Raw genomic sequence first — 21,294 nt, forward strand, 5'->3', positions numbered from 1 at the left:
GAATGGTTCAGATGGTGCATCAAGGGAATACTAGAAGGGTACACCCTGTTCATGCTAAAGCCATGTAGCTCAAACCAAGCTGATATTTGAGTGTAGCAACATGATGTATCTTCATCTGTAACAAGCCACATAGCTTAAACCAAGCTGACATCCGAGTGTAACAACATGGGTATCTTCGTCTTAGACAAATTATCGAGACTCTTCGAGGGGACCCAAGAGCTAATCTCTCTCTCTCTCTCTCTCTCTCTCTCTCTCTCTCTCTCTCTCTCTATATATATATATATATATATATATATATATATATATATGGCATTGCCATGAGCCGGCTACTCTCCCCCCAGTGCTTGCTACATGCTGCCCATCCTCGTCCATCCGATGCTTCTCACTCCCCAACGAAGCTGCCAAATTCGTTACTCGAGCCGCTTTCGATTGCTGGGCCTGCTGAAGTGCCCGCGACAGCAACCCAGAGAGGGAGAGGGAGGGGAGATGGAGAGCCGCTTTCCGCCATGCCAGGCCTACTGCTTCGTTGGATACATGGTTGTTATGCTTGTTGTTTTTCCTCCTGCTAGATGGTTGTCACAGAGAGAGAGAGAGAGAGAGAGAGAGAGAGAGAGAGAGAGAGAGAAGGATCATGACATTGATGGAGGCGCTACTAAGATTGAAGGGCTGTGGATAAGTCGCCCCATGCGTGTGGTCGTTGCCAGTTACTGGAAAGGCTGCGTTATGGGGGAAGAAGAAACAAGGCGTGCCTCTGGTATTCGGCCCCCTCTCTCGTCTTATAGGCTTCTCGCTTAAGTCCTACTACCACTACACTCGGGGCTTACATCCATGCCAAAAGCTTCTAATATTGTAATAACAAACAAGGTGCTATAATTGCCTTAAAAAAAAGGTCTCGTAAGAAGGGAGAGTCGTAGCAATTGAACGTGTCTTAAGAATGAATCCATAACCATTTGCAACATATTGTAGGAGTCGTCTCATGCAAAGAGAAGGTTTGGGGCCTAGAAAAAGGGAAATTTTTATCAATCTCATGTACCTCATTTCAACCCTTCCACCTCTCTCTCTAAGGTGAGGAGGACACCAACACGAGTATGAAAAGGACATTGTACTTGCGAATATTGGCTCTCTCTCTCTCTCTCTACCATGAAAAGGTGGGTGGGTAGGTGAGTGGTGGGAGGGCATGCTATTAATGGCATGAGAAGTGAGATGGTGGCACAAGTTGCAGGATGGTAATGCTGATTGGTGCATTGCTAGAGGACCCCATCATGTAGACATAAATTTGTCGCATCTAGCTCTATCTCACATACACACACATGTGCACACATATGTGCATGTGCATGTGTGCACAGACAAAGGCAAACTTTAAGTGCACAAATTCACTCCCATGTGTGCCCAACACAGAAACAAATAGTGGCATGAGAAGCGAGGTTGTGGGTGGCTAGGTGAGTTGTGGGAGGGCATGATGTTAGTGGCATGAGAAGCAAGACAATGGGTGGGTAGGTGAGTGGTGGGAGGGCCCACTCTATTAGTGGTAGGAGAAGCAAGATGGTGGCACAATTTACAGGATAGTGATGATGATAGGTGCATTGATAGAGGAGCCCATCATGTAGACATAAATTTGTTGCATCTAGCTCTATCTCATAGACACCCACATGCACACACATATGTGCCGTGCACGAATGCACACAAAGGTAAACTTTAAAGTCACAAATTCACACCCATGTATGCCCAATGCAAAAACAAAAACAAACTTGCATCTATGCTCCCACATAGCAATACAAAGGAAAACCACAATACTTGCATATGTGCATGTTGCGCTTGTGTGGATGTACTTACACACACATCCTCTTGGTCTTTATCCCTCTCATATGGTTGGACTAGGCACTAGCCTCCTTCGACTGGTCTTGGTTATGACAATTGTGATGATACAAATCAATGAACATGTGTAAAGACAGGGTATATGTGCATGTGCCATATCGTTCTTTGAAAACCTTAACTCTTCATCTAAAAAAACCCTAACTCTTTCCCTCCACTTTGAAAACTTTAACCCTAACCCTTAGTCACCTTGATTGCAAAATATTACATGGTCCTTGAACCTGAACCCCAACCTAAATCCTAGCCCTCCCTTGGAACCTAATTTTAGTCCGGTTCTCCTATCCTTGAAATTTAACCCTCAAGCATTAAAATTAACTAGCATGCTAACCCAAAAACCTCAACCTTGCAACTCCTATAAATAATCCAAAATCTTACCTTGCCATTTGAGAGAGAGAGAGAGAGAGAGAGAGAGAGAGAGAGAGAATCCAAATGTTTCCCAACTCCAATGCACGGGGAAGGAAGTGAGGGAAACAAATTTGCCATGGAATGCTTTCCTTACGATGTTGCTTCATGTTGCCATGAAGCGGCCGAGTGTTCTTGGAAAGCTAATATACATAATTTAGTAACTAACATTTATAAACCTATTTGTATGTGGCTGATTGAGCAAGTAGTAATCATAACTCTTTTTAAAAATCATTATTATACATTTGAATTAGTGACAATTAGCTTGTAACATGCATTTGAACCGCTTGTAATGTATAGTGATATCGAGTTAGTTTGTGACTTAAATTCACAAAATGTGGAACCAAATTAAATGTTGTGACGTCTATCTAGTTCCTTATTTCCATGAAACTTGGAACAGTTTAAATGTAAGTGCCCCAATTTAAATGCAATGGTACCTATTGGCTATGGACACTTAGTTCTTGAGTTCTTGACTTATTGCGCTAAATTCTTGTTTCCACCAAATGTGAAGCCACTTTAATTTCCTTGACTTATTTCGATGAGTTTGGTGAACTTGGAACCGGTTCTAATATGGAATCGATAATACAGAAACATCTAATTAGCTTGTGAAATTTGGAACCACTTTTATTTAGTTATGGATATTTAGTTCTTAACTTATTTTGAAGTGTCCTTGATTTATTTCGAAGAGTTTGGCGGACTTGGAACATAAAAGTTTTGGACACTTAGTTCTTGACTTATTTCAATGCATTTGGTGGACTTGGAAGAGGTCTTAATATAGAAACATCTAATGAGCTTGTGAAATTTGGGACCACTTTTATAAAGACATCTAAATCTAGTAAGCTTGTGGAATGTGAAATCGATCTGGATATCTGGATATCCACATAAACCTTATTCAGCTGGGCTGTTGTTGATTCTATTAAGGGGAACCTCGACTAAGGTTTTGCTGTTACTGCTAGACCAAATTCTCTTTCTATATCTATCGGTCAGATCTCGCATGGCCAGGATTCGAACTAATGACCATCTCTTCAAAAGAACCCGGACTTTACCAGTTTGGCTACAGCAGCTCGGGGTTATAAAAATCCCATCGCTACATTATCTGTATCATTGAGGGTTCTCTGCCTGATCCGCCAAACGTGGAGGAGGATGGTTTGGTGCAGCTACTGCGCGAAAGACCAGGAGACAGAAAGCGATGACATCAACGGATTCACGTAAGTCTTTTCGCCCTTCGTTCACCCGTGCTGTTGGTTTGAGCTCCATTCTCTACAAGGTTTTGGCCATGGAGTATATTTTCAGTGGTCTCCAAACTGTTAAACTTTGCCACAGAGCTACTGTACACACGAACAAAATCCAAAACAAAAAAAGCACCAATTTGTCTGCTGTATTATCAGTTGGAATCTATGTTTACCTTCATTAAGCGCTGTCAAACCACCTTTAAACTGGCTTCAGGCCAGTAGAAAATAACTGTCTTTGTTTACATTCATTAAGGTAGCCATACCCCTGTCAAACCACCTCTAAACAGGCTTCAGATCACTAGAAAAAACTTCAGTTGTATGACATGCCATTGCAGTGCTATAATCATGCTTGATGTGGCATAGAACTTGCTGGAGAGATATGGTGCTCATTAAGCTTTTCCCACCCACACAAGGTTTTGCTAATGACAGTATGGGGCTGTGAGATTTTTCAATGTCCAGTTGCTGTTGATGGGAGGTCTTCATTGAAGACCGTTGTGGCTATGATGTGTCAGTCTTGCTGTGGATCTAGAAGAGACCAACAGAAGATTGTGAACTAAGATTAGAGTCTCACATTCTCAAACTGCGTTATGAACTTGCAGTGCCTGCGTTCCTTGGAGCCATCCTTGTCTTCTCCTTTTTCCTTCCTGATTTTGTTCTCTTCCTTATCTGGCTAGTTAGATAAGTTCTAGATGCTAGTTCCTGTTCAAACTGTAGATGTTGGTGGTGTTCATGGTTCAGAGCCCCCTTAGGTTTGGGAAGAGAAATGGATGGACAACCACCCTACCACCCTAAAGGATTTCAGTAGCTTTCAAATTCTTAAAACTGCAAAAAAGATATTTGTTAGAGGATGGAATGAAAACAAACATGGTTTTAAAAACACAATGACCTGCCATTGAAGCAAAAGAAGAGTTATGTTAAAGACATGGCTCTGTTTTTAGTCTAAACACAATTACTGTCAAGAAAATCAGGGATAATCCATTTTCATATTAGAAGATGATCGGTTCACATTAAGGCCCTTTAGAATTTGCTCTATTCGGTTACATCAATAGTAATGTGATTGGCCAAGGAAATGGAGAGCTATTCACGAACTAGATGCCATGTAAGTATAGTGAAATATCCTAGATAAAAGTATTTGTGTGTGCACACACACGTCATATCTATGGCTGTGGAGATTGCTTGGAAAACCAAGATGGATAGGAAATGACTTAGGCTAATTGCTGTTGCTAAAGTGTGTTCCCCAAAATGCATGTGCATTAGCCACAAAAGCTACATTGCTGCTAGATAGGAGCAGCTTTGTTCTATTATGATTGCAGTTCTGTGCAACCGATTGCTAATGGCAGACTTTGGCAATTGGATGGTCTTTCAATGGGAGCATCCTTGGTTAAATCAAAACAGTTTTCTAAGGTGTTGTTTGGTTGGTGCCTTGCTAGTGGGCACCTTTCTTGCAAAGCGTAGCCTAGCAAAATTGGCTTGTGTTGTATGTTGCACACCATCATAGGAAACAATACATCATGTTTTCTGGGGCTGCCTTGCAAGTTGCCTTTTTTTCCCTTCTCTATTGTATTGCAACATATTTGAAAGCTTGTTTTCCATTAGTGCTTTTGGGAAGGATATTTGACTCTTTGGCATTGTTCTTGTTGCCTTGAGATTACACTTATTCATCTTTGATTGGATGAAATACTAGGGTTTATGGGCAATTTGGTGATCTTGCATTCATACCATTTTTGGAGATCCATCCTTTGACCCTTATAACTTCTTTTGGAGATCACTTCAATAATCTTTGTTTGATTGCTTCTCTTTCATGAGTTGACTACCGTATGTGTCACTTAATTGAGTGCATTTGATGTGCATTATGTTCTTATTGGACAGTGGACATAACACCTATTATACATTTATATATTACATGCAACTCAATTCATCAAAGGAGAGAGAGAGAGAGAGAGAGAGAGAGAGAGAGAGAGAGAGAGAGAGAGAGAGAGAGAGAGAGAGAGAGAGAGAGAACCAAATGGATGTAGCTCGATGGGCTTCCCTTCCGCATCAATTGAAGTTTAGTAGGATTTGAAATTCTAGAGTTGAGATTGACATCTAGGTTCATGATGAGCTATTTCTTGACAGAGAGTGGGATTTGCTTCTAGGTCGAGCTCACATGAGAGGCCACTTTGGCAGTTTAGCCGAAGATGGGGAATCCACGGTCGTGTATGCTATTATAGAGGCATTGTTGATAGACATAGAGAGTTGCTATGTGTGAGGTGCCTCCTCCAACAGACTCGGAGGAGTCCTCTTAGTAGTTGACTGAAATTCATATCCATGCACATCACCATCCCGTCTCCCCATGGGAATCCTTGGACTTAGTTGAACATGGGAATCTCAGTTCTACTTCACAGCGGAAGCGTGGACAAGTTACCCCTAACGGCAATCTAACGCCCATCTAAGAAAGATCACTTTGTAATCAATCAAAGGTAGGAGTGAGGTTAACACCGCACTTGGTTCAAAGAGAGTGAGAGATGGGGGAGAATGTAACTCGATCCCCCTTCCCATAAGGTAAAATCTCAGCTCCGACTCCCTAAAAAAGGTGTTAAACCTAGTAACTAATCCTACCGATATTGGGAGGGTCACGATTTAATTAGCTGTATTTAGTGTTCAGAAAGTTACCCGACTTATCGGGTCCACTCAGCCATAGGCGTCCAATCGTCAGGATCGAAGCCTCCCACTTTCCTCGATGGGGTTTGCTTAGTTTTCTAATTAGCAAAGTATACTACCACACTGTTTGGATACATAAAATCAGCTTCCTTTTATTACTCCGTTAAACTAGGTTCATTAAACTCAATCTTTAGCACATAACAAATAATTCGGAAAATCAGATACTTTATTTCATAATAACATTCAGAATCATCACTCCGCAGAGTGGTACAAAACTGTCTTTCTGCAGAAAGACACCGTCCAACCTAGGATAGGACCTTCCAATCCCTTGGGATTGGGCTGTATGTGATCGCACTCTATCCGTGGTCAACAGGGAATTTATTGGCTCAAAGCCCCTCTAAGCTTCCCTGAGCCTCCGGAGCTGTCCTACATAACAGGGGCACTTAAAACTCGGCCCTTTGCCCTCTTAGGTGCTGGAGTGATCAAATATCAAAAACACCTACCTCTCTTGGGAGCGTAGGGTCCCCACCAGTAGGTGAGCTTTTCCACACTCTGCAGAGTGTAAGTTGGGGGTATTCTTTTATAAGGGTTACCTCATCGATCCAAGTGGCATTCTCTTCAAGATAATCCTTCCACTGTACTAGGTGTTCTCTTAGGATTCGGCTTCTTAGAGGTTTCTCCCTTGTATCTAGAATCTTCTCGGGTTGCATTTCCAGAATTCCTTAGGTAGGTATAACTATTTGTTCGTCATTAAGCACATGATCAAGGTTTGGTACATAAGGTTTTAGTAGGCTTACATGAAATACATTGTGAATCTTGAGATGGGGTGGCAATTTAAGCTTGTAGGCTTGCCTTCCCATTACTTTGATTACTTCGTATGGTCCACAGTACCCTGGACTAAGCTTTTTGTATTTCCCCAAGGATAATGAGCTCTTGTTAGGCCTTACCCTTAGAAACACCATGTCACCTTCCTTGAACGTTTTTATGGATCTTTCAAGATCTGCATAGAACTTTTGCCGATCTTGAGCAGCTTGGATGTCATGTCGGATCAATTGGATTTGTTGGTCCATCTCTTCAAGCATAGCCTTAGAAGCCTCTGCTTTGAGAGTGGGATCTGAGAAGTCTAGAGGTGTACAACATTCTTGCCCATACAAGGCTTGGAATGGCGACATCTTGATTGTTTGTTGAAAGGCAGTGTTATAAGAAAACTCAAAGTGTAAACCATACATTGTGCATTATTCAATGAGATGCAGTATTTAACTGTACAATAGAGAATGTACATTGCTTCAAAAAGCATTTTAAGTCACTGTAGGTTCCAACAAGAAAGCTTCTCGGTAAAGTTGCAATAACCGAGGTGAATCTCCCAATTCAGCCTGTTCCATCCATTTGGCATCCATCGGTGAATAGTTCTTGAACTTCACCAAAAATCTTATTATAACTCTACCTTTCACTTTCCTATCCTTATGTGCTAGGATCTGCTTAGGAACTAGAATCTCATCTCATTTCTCTACTTCAGGTTGTTCCTCTTAAACCATATCCTCTGGCACTTCACCAATAAAAGGTCTCAATAGGCTCACATGGAATGCATTATGAATTTTCCAATTCTCTGGCAATTTTAACCTATATGCCACGTCAATGATCTTCTCTGAGACTTGAAAAGGGCCATAGTAACGCATACTCAGCTTTGGAAACAAACGTTCCTTGCCCTTGTGTTTTCTCAAACGTGCCTTTTCAAAACGCAATAAGACCCAATCATCCTTTTTGAACAAGAGTTCCCGACGATGACTATCAATAGCTCTTTTTTGTTTAGCTTGTGACTTTTCTAAGGCATACTTGACATTTTTATATGCTTCTTCCCAATCTTTTACATAACAATCTGCTTCAAAAATGTTATCTTTTGTTTGCAAAATGGGAGGCAGTTTCTTTCCACCTTCCACAATCTCAAAAGGTGCTTTGCCATAGATGAATGCATTGTATTATTGTATGCATACTCAACCAATGGCAAGTAGTGTTCCCAAGAAGTCTTATGATCTGAAACATAACACTTCAGTAGATCTAAAAGAGTTGAATTTGCTTCTTTAGACTGTCCATCAGTTTGTGGATGGAAAGAAGATGAAAATTTCAGCATAGTGCCCATGTTTTCAAACAATGCTTTCCAAAACAAGCTAGTCATTCTTGGGTCTCTATCACTGACAATTGACCGTGGCATTCCATGGTACTAGAAGATATTATGCATAAATATCTTTACCATGTGTTCTAACTTAACCTTTTTCCTTACATGAATGAAATGTGCCTGCTTGCTGAATTTGCAAATGATAGTCCAAATTCCATCATTCCTTGAAGAAGTTCTCGAAAGATCAAAAATGAAATCCATGGCAATACTTTCCCATGGCCTTTCTGGAATAGGCAGTGGTTGTAATAACCCTGGTGCCTTCTGTCTATCAAATTTGGCCTTTTGGCATACAAGGCAAGATCTGACATATGCATTAACATTAGATCTCAAGGCTGGCTAGTAGAAGAAAGTCTCTACCGCTTTGACTGTAGCATCTATACCACAATGTCTTGCATACGGTGGAGCATGGTTTTCTAATAAAACTTTTGGCCTTAGCTGTTTTGTAACATACAGTTTTCCATGCATCATGATAAAGCCTTCTTTGAACATATAATGATCACGATGTTGGCCATTGATCAACTGTTCATAGATTTCAGACAAATCTTCGTCATTAGCATACTGCTCTTTCATATCATCCGATTCATGGTGATAAGAAATTGAAATAGTTGACACCTGTGGTTTGTGAGATAAAGCATGTGTAACTACATTCTTCTTGCCTTCCACATGCACTATCTGAAAATGAAACATACATAGGAAATTTGCCCAAGGCATGTGTTTCTCTGTCAATTTAGCCTGTGTGAGAAAGTATATAGGTGTTTGATGATCCGTTTGCACTACAAAATCAGCACCAAGCAAATAGTGCTTCCAACTAGAAAGTGCATGGATCGCAGCCAATAACTCTTTCTCATAAATTTGGTAAGTCCTTTCAATGACATAAAGTACTCTACTCTCGTATGCCACAACTCGGCCATTCCGCATTCATACATCACCAATGCTCTTTCCACATGCATCACATTGCACTAGAAATAACTTAGACAGATCTGACAAAATAAGTAATGGATTTGTAGTCATTTTCCCCTTCAAACATCTAAATGCTGATTTCTCTTTGTTAGTCCATTGCCATTTGACATTCTTCTTTTCAAGCGCATGTAAAGGAGAAGCAATCTCTGTAAAGTGTCTTACAAATCTTCTGTAGTAAGAACACAGGCCAAGGAAATTGCGGACATCATGAACGGTTTTCAAGTCTGGCCAAGAGACAATTGCTTCTATCTTTGCAGGATCCATCTTCACACCATCTTTGGAAACTATGTACCCAAGGAAATGAATCTCTTCCAAAAAGAATTCACTTTTCTTGCCATTAATGAGCAATCTGTTACGCTTAAGCTCATTTAAAACTGTAACTAAGTTTTTTCTATACTCCTCTTCATTCTTTGAAAAGATAATCATATTATCAAAGAATGTGCCAACGAAACTTCGATAAGGGTGGAAAATTCTATCCATCATCCTGTTAAATGTGGCAATAGCATTGGTCAATCCAAATGGCATAACTAAGAATTCATAGAGACCAAATGTTGTTCTAAAAGCAGTATTATGGATATCCTCTGGCCTGATTCTGATCTGATGGTACCCACTTTTCAAATCTATCCTGCTAAACATTCTTGCTCCCTGTAATCGGTCAAGAATGTCATCTATCCTTGGAATCGGAAACCTATTCTTGATCGTGTTCTTATTCAAGGCTCTGTAGTCAATACACATTCGCTAAGAGCCGTCCTTTTTCTAAACTAGCAACATAGGTGAACAAAACGGAGAATTACTGGGATGAATTAGTTCCTTCTCTAAAAACTCATTAACCTGTGTCATAATCTCTTTCTGCTGTGATGCACTAACCTTGTACGGTGGCCTATTGGGTGTACTAGTCCCTGGAATAAGATCTATGGTTTGATCTTCAAGCCTCTTAGGGGTAACTCTCCTGGTAACAAATCTAAGAAACAACCACTGAATTTATCCAAGAAAGCCCTTCTACTTTCATCTAGTACAAATACATTATTGTCAACTTCATTAACTTGCTTTGCAAAAACCAAGTACGTAGAAATATGATTTTTCATTACAGAAGTCATTGCAGAAGCACAAACAACTGGGACAGACTCTCCTTTAAGCTTCACATCTAACACATGAGTGTTGCCCCTATGTACAAGAGTAATCATTTTGTTGTAAGTATCCAAGATAGCATACTTCTTGTGGCACCATGGAATTCCCAACAGAATATCACAGCCCTCTAAAGGCAAAATATGGAACTCCTCTGTGTCCATAGAGCTCTGAATGTGCATACGGAGTTTGCCAAGAATGGGGGTGATAGGTTTAGTATGTTGTGGGTATGCCAAATCAGACTGTCCAACTAGTCCCATTTCCTCGGGACTTATACCAAGCTTAGCTACCAATGCCGGTGAGATAAAGTTTGCACGAGCTCTAGAATTAAAGAAAATAAGCACTGTGAAATCTCTGATCTTTCCCCAAGCTCTGTACAATTTTGTAGCATCATTAGTTGATTGATCTCCCACTATATCAGGCACTAAGCCAATGCTGGGCTTCTTTTTACTTGGCGCGTCTTTATCCTCCGCATCTTTAGAAGATTGCTGTGGGCACTTAGAAGCAATATGGCCTTTCTGTTCACATATAAAGCATTTCCCAGTCATCATTAAAGCCTTTCTTTCTTCAAATGATTTGCCAAAAAGTGGCCTCTTCTGTCCTTTGCCCTGTTTAAAAGAAGTCTAAGGCTGCTGCTGAAAACTTTTCTTCCAAAAAGACTTCTTCGTAAAGTTGGTCTTTTCTAGAAATTGCTTCTTCTTCTTGCTAGGATCTTGCTTAAATTGAGAATCCTTCTTTTCAGTGCCTTTAAAGCTGTCAGCTTTTCCTTTCAACAATGCATTTGCCACACTAGCATTTTCAATTAACTGTACCATATTTGTAACCCTGGTCTTGGTACAATCCCTGATGGTTTCGGGCAAACCGCAACAGTATTTTTCAATTTGTTTTGACAGAGGCATTATCCTGTAAGAACTCATATGCAAAAGTGCTTCCCAAAATTTCTTATTGTACTCTTCTAAATCTGCACAATTACTGCGTCCAATTTATGCCATGAAGTCATGACATCTACTTCAAACATGTTAGTTAACCATGAAGCTGCAAACAACTGTTTAAAATGGACCCAAGTGGCAGGTGCATATCCTTGCATCAACAATATGTTCCACCACTGCAAAGCATTACCTTTCAAAAAAGTTGTAGCCTTCCGCACCTTAGAAGTCTCAGTTAAATTCCCTCCAGTGTAAGTCGCATCAAATTGCTGTATAAATGTCAAAGCTTTTATCTTATCTTGCATACCACTGAAGGTTTCAAACTTTAATGGCTGACTATCCTCTTTATAGTCTTTAGGCTTTACACTTTTTGGTGTCAGGTTGTCATCGACAGGTGACTGTAAAAAGGGGAGTCCCTTAGGCACATTATCAACATTAATTTCACCTGTCTTAGCTGCCATATGCCCACTAGGCTGAGAAAAACCAGCTGTTGCATTTTGTACTCCAAGCATCAAATAATGACTCTACCAAGTCTGATAACCAGGCTGTAGACCAATATTAGCATAAAGTGGGTGGGTTCACTGCCTCAATAGGCATTATTCCTGGTAGCCCTTTGGGCAAGTATCCCTGATAACCAGTGGGCAATCCAGCCATTGCTTGAAAAACTGACCCACCACCAAAGTAACTAGGATAAGTGTAGCAAACTGAGGAGGAATAGTCTACCCTGCCACTTGTGCATTACTGCCTTGATCATTCACTCCCTGGTCTTGTGCTTGTGCTTCTTGTTGCACTGGACCTGTCTCCATGTTTGGTGTCTTTTCCCCATGCTCACGCACATTAGAGGTTTTCCTTTTTTAGTACTCCATGGTATGATGTGATGACTTAGCCTAAGAATCCTCATTATGTGACTTCAAAATTTTTTGCATCTGAGGGTTTTTTACAAGCTATTCGAAAGAGCCAACCATACTGAGGAGTTGTGCCATAAACAAGTCCTCCTGTTCTTGCTCCTTATCCTGTGGTTCAATCTCGGTTCTAGAAGGTGTTGACACCTATGCACCAATACTCTCTCTTCGGTGTCTATGAGCAGAAGAAGAACTTTGTATCCAAGAAAAATCTCGTAGTCTTTCTTACCTGAAATTTCTGTAAAAACCTGTGTGTATGGCCTTTTCACCCAAAACTGACCGAGCTTAAATTCTTACAGAAAAGAATTCAAATCTCGGGGATGGAACCATGTAACCGGTCTATGACTCACATAAAGTGATAGTCCCTTCAATTAATACCTGGTCTTTTCACATACACACACAAACAGAGATGTAACCGGCCTGTTCACTGGGAAGGGCGGTAGTGTACAACCAAAATAAATAAATGCTTTCACCCAATTTAACAGTCGCCCACTTTACCTGAACTTAAAGACAGAATCAAGAAGAAATATAGGAAGGTAGAATGCTCCTGTTGCCACATAGACACCCTGTTGGCCCCTAAGTTAGGCGCCCCTTGCGGTATTTCTTTATTTTTAAAAAGAGAAAGTACAATGGGCTATCTTTTACCTATTCTGGGTGAAATTTGACAGCATAACAGTATAATTACTGACCCAAATCAAGTTGACCAAGAGGGGAGACTTTGCCCAAGTCTGAAACTTCTGGTTGGAGTGCAGAATTGACCATTTCAGTCTGCTGTATTTACTGGTTCAGACCTGTTCTGACACCTGTTTACAACTCTTACTGTTCCCTGTACTATTCAGCCCACTGTAATTACTGGTTCAGACCTGTTCTGACACCTGTTTTCAGCTCATATTGTTCCCTGCACTGTCCTGCATCATCTGTGCCAAGTGCCCCTTGATTCTGACATCAGTTGGGCTCTGAAATACCCTCTGAACAGTCCAGAATCAGTTCTGGTTTAGTGCTGTTTCAGGCACTTGCTTGGTGAGGTTACCACCCTTACCTGTCCCTGCTGGGAACTGCAAACAACTGCTCCTGTCCCTGGAGAAAGGAGGCTCTTGCCTCATGCAAAAACAACATATTCCACACAGCTGTACCTGAATCAGAAGAAAAACCCTTGATTCTGCAGCATAACCGTACTGTCAGGGTGAGAGAGAGAGAGTAGGAAGCAAGCCCAGCCCTCTGTGCACCATACACAAGGTAGACCAGCTCTCAAGAGCTCTCCATCTGCAACAATCCATCTCCCTTTCACAAAAAAATTGAGCCCCCCATGCATTGAAACTCGTTTTTGTGCTGCCCTCTCTCTCTCTTTTGGGAATTTATGCCCAAATTGTGACACATGGCATACATGTAACAATTTTCCTGTTTAAACCTTTCGGTCTAAAATTCTCCATCCTCGGTTCAAAATTTGACCTCGGCATAGACCAAAGGATTAATCCTCGTACAAAAACGAAGATAATGACGCGAACAGATTCTGGGGTCCAAAAATAGTAACTCCCTAAATTTTAGGAGTTGCTTCCATTGCATCCCACTAGTCTTCTGACCATCTTTGCAGACTATGGCTACATCCAAATTTGTAATGTAGCTCAACTGAAAGTGAATTTTCACTGATGACCCCACATGGAGTAATCTCTTGAAGATTTGTCCATCTTCCGAATTCTACTTCCATGGTCGGATCTTCTTCCTCTTCTTCTTCGCATCCTTGCCTATTGGCAATGCAGGCGGTTCTTCCTCTTCCTCGGATACTGACTCCTTGACCACAGCCTGTTCCTTGGAAAAGCACTTGGCAATGTCCTCCGCCGAGCTTAGGACATTGCCTCTTGAAGTGACCAGGTTCGTTGCAGTGGAAACAACGGAGGTTTCGGCCATTACTTCGAGTAGGAACAAAGTTGTTGACGTTATTCATCCTTGCTTTCTTTCTTTGTCCCTGATTATGACCTTGAACTCTCTTCATTTGAGGTTTGAATGCTCCTCTGTTCGGGTCACTTCCAGGCTAGTTCTTCAACACACTTGTCCATATACACTTTCACAAGTCTCTTCCAGGCTTGTCAATCTACAGTGCCATCAGTCTCTTCCAGACTTGTACTGGACCTTAACTGTCCAGTCTTGACTCACTAGACATTTCTGTCCGTTTCACATACTGGCCATGCAACTCAGGTGTTTAGATTTCAAGAGGGATCCTTCCAAAAAGAAAAACCAAATAAAATATGTAATAAAGAAATCAACAAAAAGGTAATAGTTGTCACAGTCTTGTGACAAGAGACCTCACTCCCTCCCTCAACACCAGATTGGCCATGAAGTTCGGGTCTGAAGTGAATGAATGCTATAAATGAATGTAAGAGTTATTGAGCTAAAAATGCATTAGTCTGACTTAAACGTCTCCAAAACATGCTTAATTAACGAAGAAACCTTCTTATTTTAAAAAGTAACGCGATCTTATAGAGTTACTGTGTCCCACATGCAAAGCCCTAATTTTGGTGTTCCAAGCTTTTTATAAATAGGCGTGCAGCCCATCACTCTCTCTCAATCTCGTTTTTGCAGGTTTTAGGAGCCATATCTCTACTGCCCACACTTTGTTTGTAGAGGACATCGTAGTCAGCTAGCCATCTACTACCATTTGGCACTTGATTCTAGCCTCCATTACCCACATCCAAGTTGTTGCCTATTTCTCCTATTTCTCCATCATTGCCAGATTTGCATTTTTTGCTGGGCGTCCATCCCCAGCTGCTGATGTCATCATGTAGGCGGTGTTTATAGTCACCAAGGGTCTTTGGAGTTGTCGCCATCATCCAAGTGTCGTCTCCTTGTATTGACTGTCTACGTTTGATCTTCTCTTTCCTCCATAGGGTCAACTATATTGCTGCCCACCTCTAGACTATTGCGTTTGCTATCTCCAGTCGTCTCCCAGTTTTCTCTCACCTCTGATACTTGTGTTTTAGTCCTTTTCTCTCTGCATTGTCGCTTACATTAAATCCAGTCTTTCTTGGCTACGTTTGCTGGTGTTCGACACATGGAGGCTGCCTCGTTGCAAGTTAGGATCCATTCGGAGTATGATACACTCTTCAGCTGATAATCATTGCCTTGATCCCAGAGATATAAGAGTTCGAGGTTCAATATTCACTGCATAGTGTGTTTGCTGCATAAGCATTGTATATTCAATATTCATTCACTTTATTATTCATTGTGTTTACTGTGTTTGAGTTACCCTAATCATAACCCTAACTGTGTTTTGCGTTTATCAGTTTGTGCTTTGTCATACATTTGGTTTTGTGTTTTCTATATTTAGAGCATTTTTTCACATGGGATCAGAGCTAGGTACTCTCTGAGAAACCTTTGCCTTTGATTGGAAAGCTCATTTGCGAAAGCAAGAACAATAGCAGGGTCAGATGACTTCGAACACATTCACAACACTGCTCTAGTCTCCACAGCCAAACATGGACAGAAACGATCAGGAGTGGACCTCCTAGCTTGCTTTTGCCTGATTTGACATGGGGGAACTACCATGGAGTCTATAGACCATATCAGATTTCTGCTGCTGAGTATAATCTCATCCTTATGCATAGGGCTCAACAAGAGATTGAAGGTAAGCTTGAGTTTTCTTCTTTAGATTCAATGCACAGAACTAATGATCTTGCAGGACCTTCAAAATCTCCACTGTGGACTGGCCATCAACAAGTGGAACATGGCTTATATTACGCATTACTTCCATAGTATATCTTTTCTCCATGCCAGGTAAGAATCCTACGATCTTAGATTCTGCCAATTGATTCTGTAATTTTTGTTGGATGGGGGGATGCCCAACAAGAAGACTCTTCAAAGCAACCTTTGGTTTCTGAGTAATGAGGAGGATAGTTATTTCTTTATGAACTCAAAACTAGGTAAGAACATGAAAGAAAAACTTATAAGTATTTTGTCCATTTCTTTTCCTTTAATGATTTTATTTCTCATGGTTAATTTGGAGTAGGTGGATCTTCATCTAATGCATTTCGTGGACAAAAGGAACCAACCATGTTTTTCACAATAATATCCATCACAAATCCATTTGGGCTCCCACCCATCCCTCCCTCGTCTTTCGCTATACCTTCCTTTCCGCTTCCACTAACTGCACTACATTATTTACCACACACCCCACCGGGGGGTTTCGCACATTTAGGCACAACCTTTAGGATCTCTACATACCTATTTCCGAGTGGTGTATTTGTGATGAAGGCTCGACCTCCCACACACACACTTTCGAGTTATCCCTTTGGAAGTGCATCCCAGACATACTTGAGTGTGGATCATTTAGTATCACAGTTTGTCTCTATGGCATTACCTAGTGGACCATCCAGTCATTATGTTGTGTCCCAAATCGACATTTGGAAAGGGCTATCATGTCCCAATGCCTTTACCTCCATCTATGGTATCATATGGACCTATGTTTTGATATCTCTGTATCGATCTGTACTCATTGGATATTAGCAACCTATTTTTGTCTATTTATCCTTACCCCCTCCTCCTTATCCAGGACCACCACCTCCATCTTATCCTTCCATCTTACCTTACCTATCCATCTTCTTAGATACCTCATGGTTCAAGCTCCTCATTCGCCAAGCATGCTTTTAATGACAACACACGTTTCGATAGGTCAAACTACACCACTTGGTTAAATTTGATGAGGCATGTCTTAAACTCTGAGAACCTATGGGATTTAGTGTAAGGGTTGGAACCCTTACTTGATCTCGCACTTGTTCCATATGAGGTCATTTGCTCATGGAAGGTCTGTAACACCTCCACTATTGTCGAGCTTATGAAGGGCTTATTGCTTGAGTTTCACTCTCAACTTCTGCATTTCGACTTAGCATCCGAGCGTTGGGCACACTTGATTGACTGCTATGCGGCTCGGGATAGGACCTGTTGCATCAATTTGGATCATGAGCATCAAAACTTCAAAATCACAGGCAAGGATGACTTAAAAGTCAAGTTGGGTGAGGATCGGTGTCTCCTCACTGAGTTCTCAACCATTGGGGCTCTTAAGTCCTCTAACAATCATGTTACCATATTCTTTAACAAGCTACTAAGAAAATATTTCCATTTTGTGCAGCAGGTGATTTCACACCCTTAGATGTCCACATTTTATGATTTTGAGTGCTAACTGTTGTATTACGCACGGTTATTTGATAAATTTTGATAACATGTCCTCAATAGAGGGAGCTCTAGTTGCATCTTCTCAGAGGGGGCAACAAGGCAAGGGCAAACAAACCTCAAATCAAAATCAAAATCAAACCAAGGCTAGTGAATCCCAAGGCATTACTCAATCTTCTCTTAAACCTGGATGGTAGAATATTCCCAAGAAAAATAGGTATTGTCAGTTATCCCACTGACTTGGGTCTAGATCTCACTTTGCTGAATGATGTCTATCATGTCCCCTCAGTCAAGATTCAAGCCCAAGGTTGCGTTGGTTTTCTTACTGACCTGGGTCTAGTTCTTGCTTCGTTGGATGATGTCTATTATGTCCCCTAGCTTGGGGTGAACTTATTGTCCGTTCAGCAATTTTCCCAGTTGGGGTGAGTAGTTCTTTTCACCGTGACCATAGTTGAGGTCCTAGACTTTCAGACTGGCTTAGTGATTGCTCATGGCAAGGCACAACGTAATGGCCTTTACCACATGACACACTTTCTTACTGAGCCAACTGCTAATGATTCGGAGTTCCATTGCTTCTAGGCCTTGATCACCACACAGGAGCCCATGAACTCTTGAGTGTCTTTGGCATTTTTGCTTAGGCCATCTTAGCTATGACTCTCTTTATGAGTTGTCCTGTCAGGGGATTGAGGGCCTTTCACGCCTAAACTCTTTCGAGAGTTTTGTAGCATGTCAGCTAGGTAAATAGCATCATACATACTTTCCTTATCAATCTATCACTCGTATTGTTGAACCCTTTGGCTCATTTATGTAGATCTTTGTGGTCCCACATCTATTGTTACCTTGAATGGCGCACTGTACTTCTTTTTGATAGTGGATGATTTCTCTAGATGTGGATGTACTTCCTAAAGCACAAGTCCGATGCTTTGACTTATTTTAGTGCTTGGGTATTGTTGGTCAGATTGGTCGTTGTGTGGGTTCTATGAGAAGTGACTTTGGTGGCGAGTTTAGCTCCCACGAGTTTTTTGAGTTTCTACAATAGTAGAGCATTGCACACTAGCTCACTTCTACCAACTCCCCCACATAGAATGGAGTCATAGAGCGTAGGATCTAGACAATCATGAATATGACACGCTCTATGTTGTTTGTAGCAGAGCTCCTTGAGCGCCTTTGGCTTGAGGTTAACACTTCTGTGTACATCCTTAACCGATGCGCGATTGTGGCGGTTCTTTAAAAGACCTCGTATGAGGGATTTTTTGGCTCTCGGCCTATTATTTCTCACTTCAGAGTTTTCGGTAGTTGCGCTTATACCCACCCTCATGATGACAAGATAGGAAAGCTCACCTCTCGAGCAGATCTCTTGATCTTTGTTGGCTTTTTTTTAGAAGCGAAAGCCTATTGTTTGTTCGGAACAAGGTGATCGTTAGGAGGGAGGTTTCCTTTGATGAGAGAGACATAGTGCAGTCCTCTGCACTAGACTCTTTGTCCTCACCTCTGCTCACATCATTTGAGATCATGCCCACTGAGCTGGGTCTGCCATTTGCTTCTGACCTTCCTGTAGATACTTTAGCTTCTAGGTCTCCTTCGTTAGACCCATTACCTCGCTAATACCAACAGACCATGTGGGATTTGGGGATTCTTCCACTGGATTCCTCTCCAGAGGGCTCTAGAAGGTTTGCTTAGCTCACCCCTCAGGCTTCATATGCATTGCTATTTACAATAGATTATACATTTTGAGCTGGATAAGAAGGCTCTCTAGGACTCTGTGTCATGAGGCTATCGGGAAGGAATTGGATACTATTGATTGAAATGGGACTTGGACATTGGCAAATCATCCTTGTCACAAGTCAATCATTGGGACGAAGTGAATTTTTAGGTCCAAGCTAAAGACTGATGGTACTTTAGATAAATATAAGGCTCGCCTTGTAGTGCAAGATTTCAGGCAAAAGCATGGCATTGACTATGAAGAAACCTTCGCATCTATAGCTCAATCGACATCATTCGTCTGTTGGTTATGCTCGCCGCTCACCATGGTTGGCCGATCTATCAGATGGATGCCAAAAGTGCCTTTTTGAATGGTTATTTGGAGGAGCAAGTCTATGTGGAGGCAGCCTCCCGGTTTTTCTTCTATTGATCGGATTGATAAGATATTTTGCTTGTGGAAAGCTCTTTATGGGTTGAAGCAAGTGCCGAGGTCTTGGTGCCACAAGATGGAGAGCTCTTATAGATTCATAGATACCATTTCTCTTATGATCCAATTCTATATGTGCGCACCACTACCATGGGGGTTAACTATATCTTGCTGTATGTTAATGATATATTATTCATTGGCTCAGATTTTGTGGCTATCACGGAAATTAAGACACAGCTTAGCTCTACATTTAAGATGATAGACTTATTATTGTTGTCTTATTTCTTGGGGATGGAGATCGTTAGATCCGAGGGAAGTATCTTTCTATCATAGTAGAACAATTCCCCATAATTGGTGGAATAGTATTGCATTGATCAGATACGGCTCATGGCCATGCCTCTTGATTCCATTGTCCATTTGCACAAGGATACCTCGAGTCAACCTTTTAATGCTTATATCTATCGTTCTGATATAGGAAAATTATTCTGGTTGATTCATATTAGGCCAGATCTTGCATATTTAGTTAGTTTGCTTAGTCAGTATTTTAATGTACCTAGAATGTCTCATTGGATTGCGTGTCTTTGTGTGTTAAGATATTTACGATGTAGCTATAATTATGGACTAACTTATCGTCATGGTTTATGCTTGTAGGGCTACACTAATTCTAACACAATGAGAGATCCTGACACTCGGCATTTCCATGGCGGCTATTGCTGCACCTTGGGCATGGTATTCATCTTTGGGCTGGCTATAAATAGGAGATGGTGGTGGCTTCCACAGCCAAGGGCAGAGTATTAGACTCTCTTCGATGGTACTATGGAGACCATCTATTTGAGAAACTTGCTGGCCACACTTCAGTTTTCTTGCGAGTCGTCTATAGTTGTTTATTGTGACAATCAAAGTGTCATTGCCCTTGGGGACAAATCTATTATCACTCCTCAAACACGGCATGCGGCGGTTCATTACCATTTCACCAGAGAGCAAGTTGAGCTAGGTACCATTCGCCTAGAGTTTGTGTTGTCCAATGAAAATTTTACAGATATTTTGACCAAGGCGATCAACCCAGCCAGTTCTGTAGTATCTTCTACTGCGGATCGGCTTTGATATATCCTCCTTTACTTCTTTAGATTGATAGGGAGAGAGTGCTTCTCTCTTACTTGTCCTTCTAGTTTGAGAGAGTGGTTTTTTTCTCTTGATATTGACAGTGATGATACTTATGGTTTTTCACTTTCAGAAATTTATTTATTTTGTATTGTATATTATGGAGATTTGTAACTTCGTCCACATTGTTAGGATGACATGATTGTAAAAGGGCACTTGGACAAGTGAATAATTCCCCTATGAGGGTATTGTCCAAGTGGCATCGTTGTATCGCATTTTACATGAGCATTAATACTTGCATCTTCCTTTGTATTACCCCATGAATTGGCATTCTATTCATATAAACATACATTTGTGTGCATTTATCCCTTTCTGGTCACCCTTGGAGTGGTCAACTCCGGATCCACTTTACTCGTGGCCTTGCATATGGCAGTGTCTTAAGGCATTTTTTTCCTATGCTTACATGCTAGCTTTGCTTACCTTACTTGCTGACTCGTCGTGTCTCTCTTCACATATTCTCCATATAACTGACACACACATACAACCTTTTAGGGATCGTTAGACACTTATCCTAGTAGTGTGTGGGATTGTTATGCTTGTTTTATGAAGGCCGTGGAGCTATCCATTCTTATTTTCCTATACTTGGGGGCACAGTGACTCAATGGGATGAACA

General features: G+C 41.2%; 1 protein-coding gene across 3 annotated transcripts in view; it reads left to right on the plus strand.

The window, feature by feature from the left end:
- Positions 1–3,301: 3,301 nt before the first annotated feature.
- The window catches only part of LOC148029335 (Cyclin/Brf1-like TBP-binding protein), a 52,560-nt gene continuing 34,567 nt past the window's right edge, over positions 3,302–21,294 (plus strand). The window contains exons 1-3 of one of the 3 annotated variants that reach the window (XM_087688113.1): positions 3,405–3,482; positions 15,620–15,807; positions 15,906–16,000. In XM_087688113.1, the coding sequence (XP_087544239.1) occupies positions 15,951–16,000 (50 nt within the window). In that variant the 5' untranslated portion in view covers positions 3,405–3,482; positions 15,620–15,807; positions 15,906–15,950. Of the gene's footprint in view, positions 3,483–15,619; positions 16,001–21,294 lie in introns of all 3 variants that reach the window. The other 2 variants (XM_087688110.1, XM_087688112.1) reach the window with 2 other exon arrangements.

This window comes from Lygodium microphyllum, chromosome 11 (genome assembly GCF_053477565.2).
Source record: "Lygodium microphyllum isolate KBCC chromosome 11, Lygodium_microphyllum_v1.1.10, whole genome shotgun sequence".
NCBI classification, from domain to species: domain Eukaryota; kingdom Viridiplantae; phylum Streptophyta; class Polypodiopsida; order Schizaeales; family Lygodiaceae; genus Lygodium; species Lygodium microphyllum.